Source organism: Electrona antarctica, assembly GCF_951216825.1.
Source record: "Electrona antarctica genome assembly, chromosome: 10".
In the NCBI taxonomy this organism is placed as follows: Eukaryota; Metazoa; Chordata; class Actinopteri; order Myctophiformes; family Myctophidae; genus Electrona; species Electrona antarctica.
Window position 1 is genome coordinate 39,616,292 of NC_136791.1, and position 18,557 is coordinate 39,634,848.

Below are 18,557 nucleotides of genomic sequence, written 5' to 3' on the forward strand. Positions count from 1 at the left end.
GAGTGGTATGTTCTTTTGTTGCAGCCCATATAAATAGTTTCTGATAAAGTCAGGGTACTGGACCGCTAGCAATAGCCAACATCACAGTGAAATTAAAGATTTGACATAATTTACTGGTTTAAGCCTACAATCAAGGATATAGAGCATAATACCTGATTTATTCTTGATTAAAAGTCATGCCTTTCTCATTATCACTCAGTAAATCTTGTTTCAGCTAGTGTTAAGATGTGAGTAGCTTATTATCTGTTCAAAAAGATAAATATGCCCATTTGTTCCAGGACCCCCAGATCAATTCCAGCCTTTGAACTTGAAGAAGTCCTGGAGATCTTTATCATCCTCTGATTTGTCATGGAGCCCGGCGTACACGGTCTTCAAAAGTCTGGTCATGAATTTTGCATCCAAGATGTCGATGTATTTCTCTATGCAGACTAGGAAAAAGCAGACAGTGGACAATTAGTTAATCTGACGGTGGTCAGAGCAGGTTGAGCAGGTAAAGCATTTGAATTAAAACTAAAAATTGAGAGATTTAAACAAATGTTACTGAGGGCAATGTATCAATAATTATAAATGCGTGACTTGAACATCACACGAGCGCCATCTGACTGATCGACTTCAATCTTGGCGTGTGTTGCGCGTGTTGTGCCCTTCGGACCAATGGTTGTCCAGAGCCGAAAACCCCCAAATCTCTGTATCTGTATCTCTTTTATGCCCATGTATGGAGATCCTTGATGTCACCAATGTGACGTCAGTAGTACTGAGTCTACTGACATAGACCGGCCTCCAGTACTATGACCAGTAAGACGCCCTGAGGTCGCGTGCACGCACCGCCTGGGTGACTGAGACTGTCGGAAATCGCTGGCGCTTTGGCATGGCGGGTCGGATCAACATATGTAATGAATTCTGTACTGGCCATATATGGAGCGTGTCTTGAATGTACAGGGTTTGATGAGGTCAGATCAACATAAGGAATGTCAGAACAGGTGTGAGTGACCATATATGGAGGTGTGACATGACACGTAAATGCAGGTTTTCATAGTAAATGCGAGCTACCGTCGCAACAATGGACACAGTACTCTTGACAACGGATAGTCTGACAACAGGTATGCGAGGGGCATGTGTTTTCAACAGTCATCGTTCTCAGCATACATCGCCCTAGTAGTATTTCAAAAGCACTACAGTGACATTGGTCCCTCTGTCTAAACCCTTCTATAACAAAGGATTGTAGATGGCTGAATATGTTTTTATGACATATATACCATATTTCTTTCAGCACATGCTACATTCTCCAAATGATGCCATGGAATGAAATGCTTGGCATGAAGAAAAACAGGCAAGCCTCTGGCTTGAGGTATGACTTAATCTTGAAATTACTGGACCCTCTACATTGAGCTCTGTTTTTCTTTTTTTCCTTCATTTCCTTTTTTTATCCAGCTGACATCACATTGAACGTACAGTATGTGCTCTGTTTTATGTCACACAATGTTTTTAAACACTGCATGTTGAATCTGATACTTGTAATAGCAGGGATCAATTAACCCATTTTGACCTGAGATCAGATTCTAAAAATGTCTTCTACATCCTGACAGTTTTCTGAAAAAGCTATGTTTCTATGTCTGTCGTTCTTCGATTTTTCAAAAATAGCAGACCTACAAGTTCATAGCGCGCCACTCGGTGGCGCGCTATGAGCTTGTAGATCTGCTATTTTTCAATGGCTAAAGCATAACATAATGCTAACACCAAAAGGGGTTCCCGCCCCAAAATGGGTTAAATATCAATATGTCTACATTTTCCAAATGCAAATGTATTTAATTCAGTCTGACCAGAAGCAGGGATAAAACATACTGTATCCCCACCAGTGATAACAATAAATTACCCCCCCCCCCCCTCCCCTCCCCTCCACTGTTGAAAGTAACCATTACAGCCAAACTGCCTCCACTCACCCACACCCATGACTTTGGCATGGGCGATGAGACACGGTCCCAGCTGATGGTGCTCGAACATCTCCAACTTCACCAGGAGACGGACGATCTCTCCGGTGATGAAAGCGTCGTCCATGCTCTGGTCAGCAGCAGGCTTCAGGGGGTACTTGCAATAAACCCCCACAGCAGCCAGAGCGTCCGAGGGTTCCAGGAGCTGAGCCAACTCAATGTACGAATCATGGACCTGATTATGGATGAGTGAGTGCAGCTGATTTATTGATTAACCAATTAATCAAAATATTCTGTGCCACACATTGCTCCGAAGTGCCATTAAAACTAAACCTAACCCTAACTCTAACCTCACACTATCATAATGTGTTGGGACTATTGGTCGGAATAATAGGTTGAAGGAGGTAAATTATTTTAGAGCTCTTCTGATGATAGCAGAATATACAGTATGTGCCATGAATATTGAATGCTTTTAAATGTTACTACCATATCGTCCCTATTCTGGGCTTGTCATAATATGTGAACATGATTCTCATTCAGCAAAAAATAGGCAACAATTAGGTGAACATAGCAGATCTACGAGCAACGTGACGCATTGTGAGCTTGCAGCTTGTAGTTGTGAGCTTGTAGATGACCTATTTTCGGTGAAGACATTTTGGTGTGGAGGGGGAAAAAAATGACAGAACCCAGTATAGACCCTCTTTAGGACACCGGTCAGCAAAGTATGGTGTAAGTGGTTAATATGCAAATAAAAAAAACATAACCATATTGGTTTCACTTGCAGAATAATTATTCCTTATACTATATTATTATTATGGTTGCTTATATCTAACCTTTATATTTTACCATCACGTGTGTCTTATAGCACATATACATTACATATGCTACGCATCACTTCCCATCTCTTTCCCCATTTCCTGTCAGTCTACTGTCATATCAATAAAAGCATAAAACCCCCAAATTAAAAAAAGTTAAACATTGAAGTTGGCCACAAACCCGTGGTGCCATGCCGATGACTTCACAGTAGAGCTTCTTGGCCTTGTCCAAGGTACGTGCCGAGCGGGAGAGTGCCCGTGCCAGACCCAGCCGGGCCATATGAGACCTGCGGTTCACAGCATTGGGTAAGCTGTGTTCTCTGTTCACCGTGGCAGGCTCTGAAACCGCAGCACTGGGATTCAGTACACGTACACATTATACAATGCTTTTTTGTGTAATTGATGTGCGATTTCCAAGTGCCCTCTCAATGTTTTATACAAATACAGTTTTACTTGACTCAAATGCATTTGTATTGTTATCCACACGGTTGAGGGAGCTTGAAGTATAAGAATATCAATACCTACTGTATACCCTTATTGAACCAAAATGGAGTGCTGTGATCCCCCCCCCCCCCTAAAACATGATCATCAGGTATTATGATTATACTAGGAAGATTGTTTTTTAAAAAGTGTACAGAAAGTGTTAAAATGATGTGGCCACACCCACCAGTTCATTAAAGGGGCATTCCACTCATTTTCAACATTTTACTACTACATTAATATACCTTAGAGCTGTTGTGTGGAAATAATAAAAAAGTCCCCCCATTCTGTGTTTCCTAGAACTGGAGGTCTGACATGGTGAATCACATCTTGATGACATCATCAAGATGTGATTCACCATGTTAATGATTTTGTATCATTCTTTTTTATCATTCTTTACCAGAATGGGGGGACTTTTTTAATATACCTCTCTAAGGTATATTAATGACATAGTAAAATGTTGAAAATGAGTGGAATTCCCCTTTAAGTATACCTGGTTTTCAGGTTCACCTGAACACAGCTGTATGTTAAAGGGGAGGGGTTAGGGGAGGGTATGATATCATGACGTTTTGACTCAAAGGCTTTCAGCTTTCAGGAAGAAACCAAAAATACACAGGGAAGGGAATATTATAACCACACCTGGTTAGAGTAATGTTAACTCCACATACAGAACAGAAAAAGTACAAAAAGCACAGCACTAATATCTCCTGTATGAAGAAGTCAGGTCATAGAGGGTGCAAGAAATGTTACATCATCAGTTATGTTACCTCCTGTGCCCTAAAGGTTAGAAATGCAAGTGTGTAACTGTAAGCGGTCGCTGGTTTGAATCCTAAAATGATCTTGAATGAACAGCTGCTAGATCAGAGGCCAGCAACTGTCTGTGAGTTCACGGTAACTCTATTTCTAATAACGTGTGCTGTGCATATGTCTTGTGTGTAACTGTGTCGGGAAGGGACCTGTGTGGATAGAGATCACCATGCAATCTATACATCTGCATACATGGCTGAAGGCTCTGCTGCTTTGAGTGTATCAGAGTGTGCATGCCAGCACACTGCAGCCCTACTGTACCTTCTGTCCTCTCTGCAGAGCTGGAATCGCAGTCAGGTCTGGACTTGCTCCGGGAGAGCTTGGTTTTGGAGCCGGGCTTGCTGGGAGGTTTGGCAGCCCCGTTTGCTTTTACTGCTGCTCCAGGTTTGGCAGCCCCGTTTGCTTTTACTGCCGCTCCACCACGCCCCCTACCGGCGAAGAAAAGAATACATCTGAAATTAATTTAAGAAATAATAATGGGAGCAAAAGCACTTAAAATAATTATAATAAAGCAGTAACATCATATCACATAGATGATTACAGATTGTTTTTAAATAGACATTTTCAATATAAGATAGTGTATACAAAAGTGCAAAATAAATAATAATAGCCTAATAATAACACAGTCCTTTAATCTACTGTACTATTGTGTTTCACAAAAAGTGTCCCCGGTATGAAACCGTAGTTTCCAGCTAAAACAGCATGTAGAAATCTATAAATATCGTATGTATTTGCTCTACAAAAACAACACCCTCAGCTAAAATCAATTTTGTGAAAAAAGAAAAAAAAAAGATGCACAAACAGAAACAATGTGCCAAATAAATAAGCCTGACCCAGCCTCAAACAAACTGTCCGGTGACTCACCTGGCGGCGGGGGGCTTGGCAGCAGGCGGAGCAGCCTTGCCTCCCTTCATAGTGGAGGTGGAGGAGGTGGTGGGAGCTTTGGCTGCGACCGCCACCCATCGACCGGGGCCTCCCTTGCCACGCCCACTTCCCCTGCCGGCCGCGGCGGTGTCGGAAGGCCCCTTCCCTCCCGCCAGCTGGCTGGGTGTCTGCTTGGCAGCTTTCCTCCTGTCCACGTCCAGCCTCTCCTGCCACCATTTCTGCTCTGAGAGGAGAGCAAGGAGGCGGATATTAATGCGGTTAATGTGTTGCAGGACAGCAGCCACGCAAATGCGCAAAAATAATTGATATTAGAGTGAGCATTGACTGCTGTACAGGAACGACACCCCTGTCTAGTGTCTACTATTATGTAACCACCTGGATTTGAACGCTGGTCTCCACGCATCTACCACTCATTCAAAGGGGAATCCCCCTTTGATCATGGGCGATATATACAGTTGGGTGCCACCGATATTGTCCCTTATCATTTGACCCATTTAGGCCTGACCTCAAAATTTTAAAAAATCCTTCTAAATCCTCCAGTTTTCTGAAATAAATATTTTCACGATTTTTCAAAAATAGCAGACCTACAAGCTCGTAGCGAGCCACTCGGTGGCGCGCTATGAGCTTGTAGATCTGCTATTTTTCAATAGCTAAATTATAACAATGTTTAAAACACCAAAAGGGGTTCCCGCCCAAAATGGGTTAACTGTCCTTTTGCGCAGATCACGCAAACCTCAGCAAAAAGAAAAGGACAATATCGATGGCCTCCAACTGTAGGCTTCTGGGCTTCAGGTAGCTCTATTCTGTTGCATACACTGCTCTCCTCTCAGCCTCTTTGTGTTACATTTCATCAGTGCACCAGTGAGTGCAACCAACGTTGCATTTCCTCACCGTGCAGCTGGGCAGGGGGTTCTCCGCTCTGAGACTGGCCCTCCAGCTCGATGCTGGCCCGGAAGCTCAGGCAAGCGTTGGCCAAGGCGATCTTTGACCTGATGGAATCAGGCTCGTTGTCACACTGATCCAGCTGAGCCAGGCCCAGGACACACAGTGCATGTGCGTCTCTGGGCACGGTCGCCACCGCCACCTGGCACACCTGCAAGAGTAGCGTGGGTACAGCATGCAGTTGTTAAACGTTTAACATGTTATTCATTTCATCCCCAAAACACTGTTTCTCCAAACCCCATTTAAAAATGCATGAATTTCCACCGTGCTACTTTCCATGGCCATACCTTCTCCTGCATGTCCAGCAGCTCCTGACAGGGGGCGATAGAGGTGAGCCGGGTGAGAGCCATGAGAGCCTGGCTTCTCTTGGCCACGTAGACCTGCCTGTCGGTACCGGCGCTGTCCTGGCTTGGCATCCGATGATGAATCAGCCTCTGCAGCAGGGCAAAGTGAGCCTCTAACAGGACCCATTCCAGCTGCCGGGTCACCTCGCCGCGACACACACACTGGCTCACAGCCTGGGCAGTCAACACCGCAACACTGAAGACAAGAAAAGGTCATAGAGCTGTAGCAGATCTGGGGCATGCTCAAAGCCCTGAAGGTGAAATGGAATGCACTTCTCTTTCTCTTGCCTCCACCGTGTTTGCTGATAAAATATTTAAATGGTGATCCGTCTGCTCCTGTGTCTTAAGTGAAGTTATCCAGAGTGTCTTTATCTGTTCGTTTATTGCTGAGAGCAGCTGGGAAGCTGGCTGAAGTATGGCTCTACATTTGTTATGTATACACTATTTTCCACAAGACTATTCATAATTATGAGGTGTAGAAGTCTTGACACATCTTCTAACACAAAATGCCAGTCCACAGCCAGTATCATCGTCGCTGTCCGGCAGAAACCAGCTAACTCCATTATTCAGGGGTTTGATTTTGTTTTCGTAAATCAGCGCTATTGAACACCTTTTACATTTACAAAACAAATATTGAACCAATGTAAAGTATTAAAAGCGCTTTGACCAAAACCTCCTAAATCCACTTGAGCTGGATGTTTTGTTTTGTTTTTCTTGAAAAATTTACATTTTGGTTTCTGCCCGACAGTATGAAATTGGCTCTCTCAAATGTCTCCCAACGCGTAACGTACGTGTGATAGACCTGCTCGGCCGTCATGGACTTCACTTTCAGCACTTTCCGCTGCTGGAGTTCTCCCAGGCTGAGGACGCCGCGCAGGAACTGGCTGTTGAGGCTGGAAATGGGGTCAGACGGGTCCCACTCCATGTCACTGCAAGGAAACACATTATTGGGAAAAAAGGCTGACATACAATGCAATGAAACATGTATGCCAGATGTGTGTGTGCGCGCGCGCGCGCACACACGCACACGCACACACACACACACACACACACACACACACACACACACACACACACACACACACACACACACACACACACACACACACACACACACACAGACCTTGGTCTGCAGTGCTTGCTGAGGAGGTGTTCCAGTCCCTGTTGTAGGAACAGAGCGGCCTGCTTCTCTGTGGCGTCAGAGGCTCTGGCCTCCTGCTGCAGCAAAGCCAGGCCTGTGTAGAACCTGACAGGACACATGATGCATGGCACAGTGTGTAGAACCTGACAGGACACATGATGCATGGCACACAGTGTGTAGAACCTGACAGGACACATGATGCATGGCACAGTGTGTAGAACCTGACAGGACACATGATGCATGGCACACAGTAGAACCTGACAGGACACATGATGCATGGCACACAGTGTGTAGAACCTGACAGGACACATGATGCATGGCACAGTGTGTAGAACCTGACAGGACACATGATGCATGGCACACAGTGTGTAGAACCTGACAGGACACATGATGCATGGCACACAGTAGAACCTGACAGGACACATGATGCATGGCACACAGTGTGTAGAACCTGACAGGACACATGATGCATGGCCCACAGGGGAGCTAGGTGACAGGTTTGCAAGTAAATATGACATTATTTTTATTTATTTAAAAAAAAGAAAACATGTACGAGAGACACAGATGGTTCTGTGAATGGTGCAAATATATGAGAATGTGTAAAGTCTAACTGCATTTGGGAATATAGCGGTACTATACATGACTATATTTTTATTGCTAATGCTGAAACAATTGTTGGTTGCTGGCTTATTGTTTTTATTTAAACTTTATTTAACCAGTAAAAACACATTGAGACGGAGTCTCTTTTACAAGTGTGAACTGGCCAAGAGGCAGAAACAAAATGACATTTCAATGCTACATACAGTAGTACATGTCAAATAATACATCCATGACATACCTCAAGAAACCTATACAAAGTATACAACAAATCAAATCAACAAATTATTGATTCTGTCTTGTGTTTTTCTTTTCTTTTTTGAGGGGCCAATGTCCAGCTTTGAGGGTTTGTGTAAACACAAACATTGTCCTAACACTAACATTGAATGCCATTGACAATGAATGGCCAGTTTTGAGTGTTTGTGTAAACAGAAACATTACGTAAACGCAAACATTGAAGACGAAGGTGAGGACGCAAATTGTGATTGGCCGGAATGTGATGATGTATGATGATAAGTGCGCCTCTCACTTCACACAGGTGTGTGTGTGTGTGTGTGTGTGTGTGTGCAGCCAGCAGCCTGACCTGAGTCCGGGGTGCACGGGTCTCAGAGCCAGGCCCGTCTGAAGGTGCTGCAGAGCCTCCTTGCTCTGGCCCTGCAGAAGCAGCAGTCTGCCCACGTGGAGGTTGTACTCCCAGTTGTCTGGACTCAGAGTCCAGGCGTCCAGGTACTTCATCAGAGCATGCTGGACACAGTTCTCTGTATCCTTCACGGCTGCACTGCCATCCTGCATGGACGACGCAGGGTAGGGGTTTAGTCGAATATGAACTTTACATTTTTGTGGTGGCTATTAATGAATTGCCCGGAACTATTTAATCCATTACATTCATGCGCCCAGTCGATTTATAAACACGGACGCCTTTTCCGGACGGACCGGCCGGAAGTTCATGATGTTGTGTAGCAGCTAACAATAGCCACAGCACTATAGAGTCGATCGACAACAACGGGAGACAAGAATAAATCTATCGAGACTAGCGACTGGACCGCGGAGCGCTGTCTAACTCATCCTGTCTTTTCAGAAAAAGACGGGATGATTTAGATCGCGATTTATGAACGTTTTAAGATTTTCGTTTTCATCAGCTAAACAAGGGAGGGAGTTTTTTGATGACGCCTCACTCTTGCGCGTCACCGAGGAGAGCCCAGCAGGCGCGCCTGGGCTATACAGCCATGCGATCTGTTCTCGTATCAATAAACTTCGTCTTTAGGACAATACTTCGTCCTGAGCGTCGGGCGTTACTAATAGAAAGGACAAAGAACTTTGTCCTGGGCGATGGGAGTGTTAAAGATGGCAGATATACAAGCTCACAGCGTGTCACTTTCTGCCGCGCTGCGAACTTGTACATCTGCTATTTTTGAACATTTTTGAAAACTCTTGAAAGTGTGAGAACTACTGGTTTGGCATTTGATTTGTAGAATCGGCCTCAGGTCTTCACTGAAAGTCAGGGACAGTGACTGAAACAGTGATCATGAAGCCTCCTATCTTTATTTTGATGTGCAAGACATTGATGAGAGAGAGAGAGAGAGAGAGAGAGAGCGAGAGAGCGAGAGAGCGAGAGAGAGAGAGAGAAATACAAAAGGGAACCCAAAAGAGAAAAAAGACCAGAGGTAAGAAAGGTAAGAGTGAAGAAAAACGAGACGCGAAATGTGAGAGAGATGGAGGGAGGGAGAAAGGAAGAGCGCTCTCCCTCCATCTCTCTCACATTTCGCAGACATCACTCAGGCTGCTTATCTTGTCCGTGCCGCTCATGAATTCTGCCACTCACTATTCACTATCTCAACAGATCTGCTCTCAGGGCGAGAATGGAGAAAACGTTGCTACTGTTTGATTCGACACTTGCCGAAAGCACACTTGTCGAAGAAGCTTGGCTTGGCTTCAAAACCAAATTTACATCAGTACTGAACAACATGGCTCCTTTGAGAACCATCAGGGTCAAAACCCGCTCGGAGCCATGGATGAATTCGGACATACTGACTGCAATGAAAGCCAGAGACAAAAAATGCTCTGAATTTCTAAAATGCAAGTCAAAGCTTACCAAGCGCTTCGACAGTGATCTCCAAGCTCAGCTGCTGGACAACCTAAAAACCCAACGAAACAAGCTAAGAAATATTGTCACTGCCATGACCAAATCCGCCAAAAGAAACTTTATTAATAATAAAGCTGAGGAAAACAAAAACAATCCTCGAGAGCTCTGGAAGCTACTCAACAACCAACTAGGCTGCGGTCAGAAACTGAAAACCAGGTTTTCAAACATAAACATCAAAGCGAACGACACTCTCATCACTGACAAGCTTGATGTGGCCAACTACTTGAACATCTTCTTTACAAACATAGCAACAACGCTGGTTAACAATTATGAACAGGTTGAAAAGTATCTTGCCACTAATAAATTAATGTACGAGTTCCAATCTGGCTTCAGAACATCCCACTCCACTGACACATGCCTTCTCTATTTGAGCGACCACATCAAACAAGAGGTGGATGCTGGCAAATACTGCGGCATGGTCATGCTGGACCTCCAAAAGGCTTTTGACACCGTGAACCACTCCATACTGGTTAACAAGCTAAAAGCAATTGGTTTTGATAGCACATCAGTGAGCTGGATGCAATCCTACCTGGAGGGGAGAGAACAGATGGTGGAAGTGAACGGAACACTGTCCCCCCCCTCCCAGTGAGCTGTGGCGTTCCACAAGGAAGCATACTAGGGCCTCTACTGTTCCTAATATATGTAAACGACATGACTTCAGCTTGTGACTGCAACTTGTTCCTGTTCGCAGATGACTCGGCACTGCTGGTCTCGGACAGGAACAAACTGCAGGTTGAAAATGCCCTCAGCTCTGAACTCGGTAGAATCTGCACCTGGCTCGCTGATAACAAACTATCTTTACACCTGGGAAAAACTGAATCCATTCTCTTTGGATCTAATAGTAATCTCAGCAAGGCAAATGGCTTCTTGGTTAGAGTGGGTGACAATGTTATCACACGTAAAGATGAAATTACCTACCTAGGTTCCATCCTGGAGGCTAATCTTTCCGGTGATAAAATGGCCACCAACGTGATCAAAAAAGTCAACCAAAGAACAAGATTCCTTTACAGGATCTCCTCACTGGTCAATAAAAACACCTTGAAGACCTTAACAGGAGCCCTCGTACAAGGCTTCTTTGACTATGCATGCACCTCCTGGTACCACAGCACCTCAAAGGCCCTTAAAACTAGGCTCCAGACTTCCCAAAACAAACTGGTCAGGCTCCTACTTGGTGCAACGAACCATGTACAACCCAGATTCGGCACAAACAAGGGACAAAATTATTTTCGCTCCTATGCCACCAAAATGTGGAACGCCCTACCAACAGTCATTAAGACATGCGAATCCCTTGACTCCTTCAAAACCGCTCTCAAAGGTCACTTACGGACGGCTGCAATTAGAAACTGGCCCCCCTGTTCTGTTCTTTGACTATATAGAAGTGTCTATTTGTACCTCTCTAAATGTTTTGATGAATTGAACATGGTGGACCCTCTTGTAAACAAGTGTAATGCTTAATTGGGTCGTCCACTCACAGTTAACAGTCTTTGTATTGAGTTTGTGCTTGAAATGTACTGTAATTCTGCAAACTGTTAATAAATATTTCAATCAATCAATCAAACACCTTTGGCAACACTCACGCTCCATTTTGGTCATTTGTTCTACAAAGTGTTCATTTGCACGAACAATTCTGACCTACATTTCTTCATCTGCAGCATTGGGAGACAGTTTATTTTTTAACTCAACTGTATTACAGCTCTGTTCTATTTGATTTGAGTTCCTCCTAACCTTGCCGGCCTTCTTGGAGAGCCAGAGGTACAGCGTCTGGACTTGGTCAGCCTTGGTGGACTGGCCGTCGTCCTTGAGCTGACGGTACTCTTTGTCCAGGGCCTGCAGCTGGTTCTCCAGGGTGGGCGTGCCGCGAAAGCCATGGAGCGTACACACAGCCAGGATCTCTTCCTGACACGCCGCCACCTTGGCCTCACCGTGCTCCTCATCCTCCCATTCAGCCTGTATGAGCATAAAACTGTGTTTGTTTTTTTTTTATATAATTTTTATCCCACAATTTTGTAACCCATTTTTCACCCCTGTGTCAATTATCTAATGTGATCCTGGGCTCTACACACCCTCCGCCAACCTATAGTCCCCATATATAAAAAAAACCCTTTTCATATCAAGGCCCATTATTTATTCTGCATTTGAGCCACGGACCACCATTTGATAAGATTTAGCCTTGCAGACCCCAAAACTAAAGAATATGTCCACATTTCCATGCTGTATTGATGTGGTACCATAGGAGAGATAACAGGCAAACGATCAAAATAACATTATTATTCTACATTCTCTAATTGTGTAGACTTCTTGTAAATTAACTTAAGTAATGTAGATGTTTAACAATAGAGTTAAAGAGTTAAAGATCTATAAGGGTTAATTTGGTTACCAACTCTCTATCATTTAACCCATTTTGGGCAGGTTATAATTTAGCTATTGAAAAATAGCAGATCTACAAGCTCGTAGCGCGCCACCGAGTGGCGCGCTACGAGCTTGTAGGTCTGCTATTTTTGAAAAATCGTAAAAATGTGGCGCAAATCTTTGAATATATATTCTTTCAAAGTGAATGTTTTTAACTCTAAATGGGTTAACTGGGGACCCTCAAGGACCACTGGTTGAAAACCACTGGTGTAGAAAGATGAAGATGAGGTAGAGGTTGTGTCACACAGGCAGCGATCACTTGTTCTCACTGTCGGGCAGGAATCTTTTATCTCGAAATTATATAATAACGCATCGTGTCGTGTGATGCTTTATCAACTTGTAGATCTGTTATTTTTTGTATTTTCAAGTGAAAGTGCTTAATGTCTGGGTTTTAAAAATATTTAAACAATGAAACGTATGAACAGCTGTGACTATATAATAGCATTAATAAATAATACCTTTGATCCATTAGAGTATTCTTTCCATTTCTCGAAAAGTAAAAAATGTCAACATACAAGGCTTCCACCTGACATTTTTAAATAAGTCCTTTTTCGAGTGTGCTTGAAGTTTGCAAGAACTGCAAGCTCGAAACTCTGTGCTTTTTCAAACTTGCAGGTCTGATACTTTTGTGGGATGCTGTAGTATGATCAAGTAGGGCAGCATTAAATATGGACAGCAACGATTTGCAATGACCCGGGTCTACCTTCTTGAGTCCGTACATCCCCATGGCGTAGTGGTGCTCCTCCAGAGTCAGGCCCAGCAGGAAGTGGAGTCTGGCCTCCCTGGATTTGAGCCTGATGGCCGAGGCAAAGTACACTGCAGCCTGCTCCAGGATCTCAAGAGGATTCTCGCCATCCTCGTAATTCAACAGGTCCCCTGGGGTGAACATGTGTGTTGACATACATGTAACTTTTGTTTGACATTGAACTGAATTGAACTTTACTGTATATTTACTACACCACTTTCAATCCTCATCATGCACACCACCCAATACATTCTAAATAAAGAATCTGGTGAGAAGCGTATTTGGTACGTCCAGACAGTGCTTCCTTGCTTTGTGATACCTGAACAGCATCTTTTGTGTTTTGTATAGACAAAGACATCAGAGGGAGGTCAGAGAGAGCACAACTGTTCATTCAACCGCTTCCAGGTGCAGTAGCTTGATACAGTACAAGAGCAATACCTGGTATGTATTTCAGGAGGTAAGGATGAACTCTCTGTCTCTCTCTCTGCTTCTCTGTCCCCGACTCCCCGGTTGTCTTCCTCTCTCTGTCACTCCCTTGTTTCCGCACTCTATCACTATCACTGTCTCTATCTTTCTCTACTTCTTTACTTTACTTCTGACTACTTACTCAGTTCTCTCCTGTCCTGTTTCTTTAATGTGCTACTTTTCTCTTCCTTGCGGTTCCAGTGACTCCCATTCAATACTCTGAGCTCAGTCTGTGAGATCAGTCTCTGATGTCTCTTCTCAGAGTCATGACAATTAGCAAACCACAAGTGGAGACAAGCTGTAATTTGAGTACCTTGCGTGTCAGGGAAAAACAATTTATAACACTAATTAGTACTAATTAGTAATTAGTATTTTTCTTCATGCATTTTTCAATGGTCGAGCGCGGTAAATTGCTGAGTAGGATGTTTTTAGTAGGAGGTTTAGTTTTATCCATTTGCCATAGTGCCTAGTACTGACAGCCATTATAATACAATAGCATCTACAAATGGTGGCTGGTAATCTGCCAAAAAATCTGGTGCCAAAGTGTCTGGTACGATCCACAAACTACCCAGCTAAGCTCCTAGTGTTTGTCTGGTGGCGTGGTGTCCATTTCCCAGCGTGTGCTCAAGGCGTAGGAAGTGAAACTGTACATGCCTGGCTTGGGAAGGCGTTGTCTGTAGAGTTTCAACTGGTCCTGAGCCAGTGTGCAGAGATCATCCACAATTCCTTGCCTTACTGCCTTTTGCAGTCTCCTCTCCCAGTTACGCACCTATGCAGACAAAGGCTACCGGTTAACCACTTTCACAAATCTACAAGCTCACAACACATTGCGTTGTGAAATTGCTTTTTTTTATTTATTGCTTTATTTTATTGGGCATAAGTGAATAATATGTAATTTACGTATACTCTGTAGTATGACAATGTCACTTGCCAAAATCAAACTGATCAACACATTTAGCTTATATATCTGTTATTTGGGGAATTTTACATTAGGTCTCATGCACTGAAAATCCAATAAAAACATGTATTATACTCTACCTCCACAGTGTGTAGAGTCTCTATCACCAAGGTGCTGGCTGATGTTGTAAAGTGCTGCTTATACCAATCTGTATCAGCCACATCCTGAAAGAAATATATTGCCCTTAGTGAGAGACGCGCGCGCGCGCACACACTGCACACACACACACACACACACACACACACACACACACACACACACACACACACACACACACACACTCTCTCTCTCTCTCTACTTCCACACTCAAAGAGCATGTATCAAAGCTGCCAACACACACACACACACACACACACACACACACACACACACACACACACACACACACACACACACACACAAACACTTAGAAACTTTACATGTATTTACAGAGGAAGGAACTTCAATCAGCAGCAGTCCCACTGCAAGGTGAGCACTGACGTGTATAAAGGATGAGGACAGTGTGGGTCGATAGCAGTGATTCTGGCCCCCTCTGCCCTGCCGTTTAATCATTTACACTGACCTTTATGTCCAGCTCACCCCTGGGCCTGCGGGGACAGTCCAGAGCGTGCGATCCCACCTCAGACAGCTTCATCACGTGATCACATCCTTTGAAGAAAAAATAAAATCAAAGCCCAATAGATCACACGCTACTGGGCAGCTGATATCTCCAGTGATATATTTAGGATGAATGTACCAAAAGTTGACACCTAACATTGAAGCATTTTGTTTTCATGCTACTTCAGGAAGAATTGGTTTAATCACATTGCTGTGCCTTTAATAATGAAAGCTCAGCCCTCCTACATATTGGAACAGACATAATTCATGCTGTTTATTTGGGTTCTTTTTGCTTTAATTGTTCCCTGCTAAATAATTTATGATTCATGTTGGAGCAAAGAATCAATGCAGGGCACAACAAGAGCTCTTGTGACATTTACAGCAGGTGGACTCATCTCAGCTGTCTCCCATGGTCATGAGGCCAATGTGTTACAAGATGTTTGGATCTAGCGACAATCAATGTTTGTGAATAATAATGTGCAATGCACTTGTTCAGTTTCAGAATGCAGTGTGTTTAGCATAAATTGAAAATTGACTAAACGACAAAAGGTCTAACATTGTCACTTCTGCTGGGAGTAAAAGCACCTGAGGAAAGGTCACTTCATAGGCAATGCCTTTAACTCATAACAAATAATCAAGTCCTTAATTAAGTTATATGATCCACAGCAACATACAGGTAGATGGTAGTTACATGGTTGGTTAGGTGATACTGCTATAGGTATAATCAGAAGTGAGGGGATGTAAGTGAGAGCATGCCTCTGTAAGCAAAGAAGCACTTGACAAGCCCGGCGGACATCTTTTTGTCGAGCTCCGCCTCAAGGACTTTCCAGCCGTCTCCCAGGGGACATTCGTTGAGTGGGTCGACCTTCGACCTCCGTACCAGCATCTCGATATAAGGGCCTGAGAAGACGTGCTTCGGGTAACTGCAAATTAGCAAGATCAATCAATTAACGAGCCAATAGGGCCAGCAACTGAAAGGCAAATGTTAGACCAAACTATAGAAGGCTTTGTCAGCTGTTGTCCATGTTCCCCCTTTTAAAATTAGATGCTCCAAATAGTGATGCTGATTAAGTTGTTTTTGTTGTTGTTATGCTCCCTTTAGGCATTGATAATATTTTTTCTTCACATGGGCTCTTTATTTTTGGGGAGTGCTTTAGAAAACTCTTCTTCTTCACACCAAACAGAATACATTTGGAATCGAGACAATAGCTTCTGACATTCGTTTTGTTTGTCCACATTTCTCAGGGGATCCGAACGTAATCGTTCGAACATGCGCTGCTCCCGTGCTTGCGGTTATGGTTAGATTAGGGATAGAGGTAGGTTGTCGGTCTAATGACCGTCGGACCAAAACACGTGTCGGAACTTAGTACTGCACCCATTTCTCAGTTTCAATGTTCTAGCTCAAGCTCCTCCCCACCTTGGATGGATGGAGATAGGCCTGTACAGGGCAGTCAGAGACACAGGACACTCAAAGGCCACCTGGTCCCTCCCATCACTGAAGGTTACCGCCATGGGAATGGGCTCTCGAGTCACAAACACTGTGTACACCTGAGAGAGTGTGGAGGGCAGTGTTAGTTATATCTGTCTAATGAAAAATACAGGAGTGTGGCTGTATAGTAGCATTGGAAAAGTATCACCTGAGAACATGGATATCCTTGCTGCAGCCTTGATGGTCTGTTGACCTAAATGTTTTTTTTACTTACAAGTAACAGGAGTACCAAACAGGCACTTTGGTCAGGCTTTAACAACTTTCAAATTATGCCAAGTAGCACAATATAGGTTACCACTAATTCACAACTATACACTTTGTCTATACACTTTGTCCTGGCTGTCATTCGAGAGTCTTCTAAAATTAGGCATGGATTACAGGAAACGCGAGACCAGACCATGCACGCTTCTATAAGTTTTGAAATATAACATAGGCTACTTTGTGGATAATCTGAGACAGCAACGCATGATCATGAATACTATCTTCACTGCATTTCTATCAACATACATAGCATACCGTATGTATGTGCATGTCATATGTATTATCCAACCTGTATATAGGTGCCATCTGCTGAGGAGACTCTGATCACTACCACAGTGTCTCCCACATTCAACGGGACTGGCTTGGTGCTGTCGTCCTCATTCACAAACACTTTCATGTCTTTGTCAGGCAGCTTGGGCAGCATAGTAACTGAGTTACAATAGAAAGGAACAGTGCCTACAGGAAAATATGAAAATTGGACCTGTAATGATGTACAATCTGAGTTAAAAGATATATAAGTTAACACTTATTTTGCTGTGTGAGGTAAAAAAAAAAACAATAATAAAAACAATCCTTATTTGAGAATGCATATTACAGTATCTTAGAAAATGATGTAATGTAGTTTTTACAATTCAGTCAATAGTAGGCTAAATAAAAGGTAGGCATATTTGAGGATTGTTTCTTTCTAGGATTGCTTGTTGTTTTCTTCAGGAATTAGTCAGTGTAGGTATACTTTGGTTACATGAAAGACTTTTCTTTATACTTACTGTTGTATTCATAGATGCAAGTGTCAAATTCAGGGTACAGTGGCACATTTCCATCGATGGTCAGCTCACTGAGCTCTGCAGCTGTGCTGGACAGCTTGGTTAGCTCTACACGATATTTCTTTGTGGTGCCATCTTCAGCAACCACCTCTATTTCTGCTCTGTTCACCCCATCATTCAGTCTAAGTGTCTTGGAACCATCACCAAAGAGCTGGAGAAAAGAAAAGAAAAGAAAAGAAAAGAAAAGAAAAGAAAAGGGGGAAAAAAAGAAATTGATTTACACGATTAAAGGATTTGCTGGTAAAAGTTAATTTACTTAATTAATAAAAATAAAAATAAAGCTTTCTACCTACAATTCTGTATGAAGCCCCACAGTCGCTGGTCCTCAGGTCCATTGTGACTTTGTTGACATGGCTTGCCACAGTCACTTTGTAGTTTGTCACATCTTCTCTGAATGCTGGCTGCAGCTTCCATCCAGAGAAGGAGAGCCTTTCCAAGTCACAGTTGTCCATGTTTTGAGCCTCGAGTGCAGCAGCTACTCAAATAAGTGTTTTCAGCAGTGCTGAAAACTTGCCAATGCTGAGTGCTGAGTGTCTTCTCCAGAGATCTCCTAACATTGCACCCAGACTGGAGTCTGGCATTTCACCACATTAGCATAATCAGGCACGGACGCTTGGGGTTACTATGGTGACTGGCAGCTGACTTGACTACTAGTACTATGTCAAGAGTTTGAATTATTACCCTTTTTAATCTTGAATTGATATAAAGTAATACATGGGACTGATTA

General features: G+C 43.4%; 1 protein-coding gene across 1 annotated transcript; it reads right to left on the reverse strand.

Moving 5' to 3' along the window:
• Window positions 1-111: 111 nt before the first annotated feature.
• Window positions 112-18,282, reverse strand: LOC306930831 (uncharacterized protein; the record flags this gene model as incomplete). Its single annotated transcript, XM_079511927.1, has 19 exons — window positions 112-428; window positions 1,941-2,163; window positions 2,925-3,082; window positions 4,292-4,458; window positions 4,895-5,138; window positions 5,807-6,008; window positions 6,145-6,397; window positions 6,993-7,130; window positions 7,325-7,485; window positions 7,600-7,753; window positions 8,523-8,725; window positions 11,808-12,029; window positions 13,195-13,367; window positions 15,239-15,307; window positions 16,013-16,179; window positions 16,674-16,804; window positions 17,296-17,462; window positions 17,774-17,981; window positions 18,124-18,282. The coding sequence occupies 19 exons, from the start codon at window positions 18,280-18,282 to the stop codon at window positions 289-291; spliced, it is 3,339 nt and encodes a 1,112-aa protein (XP_079368053.1). The 3' UTR covers window positions 112-288.
• Between the last annotated feature and the right edge of the window lie 275 nt (window positions 18,283-18,557).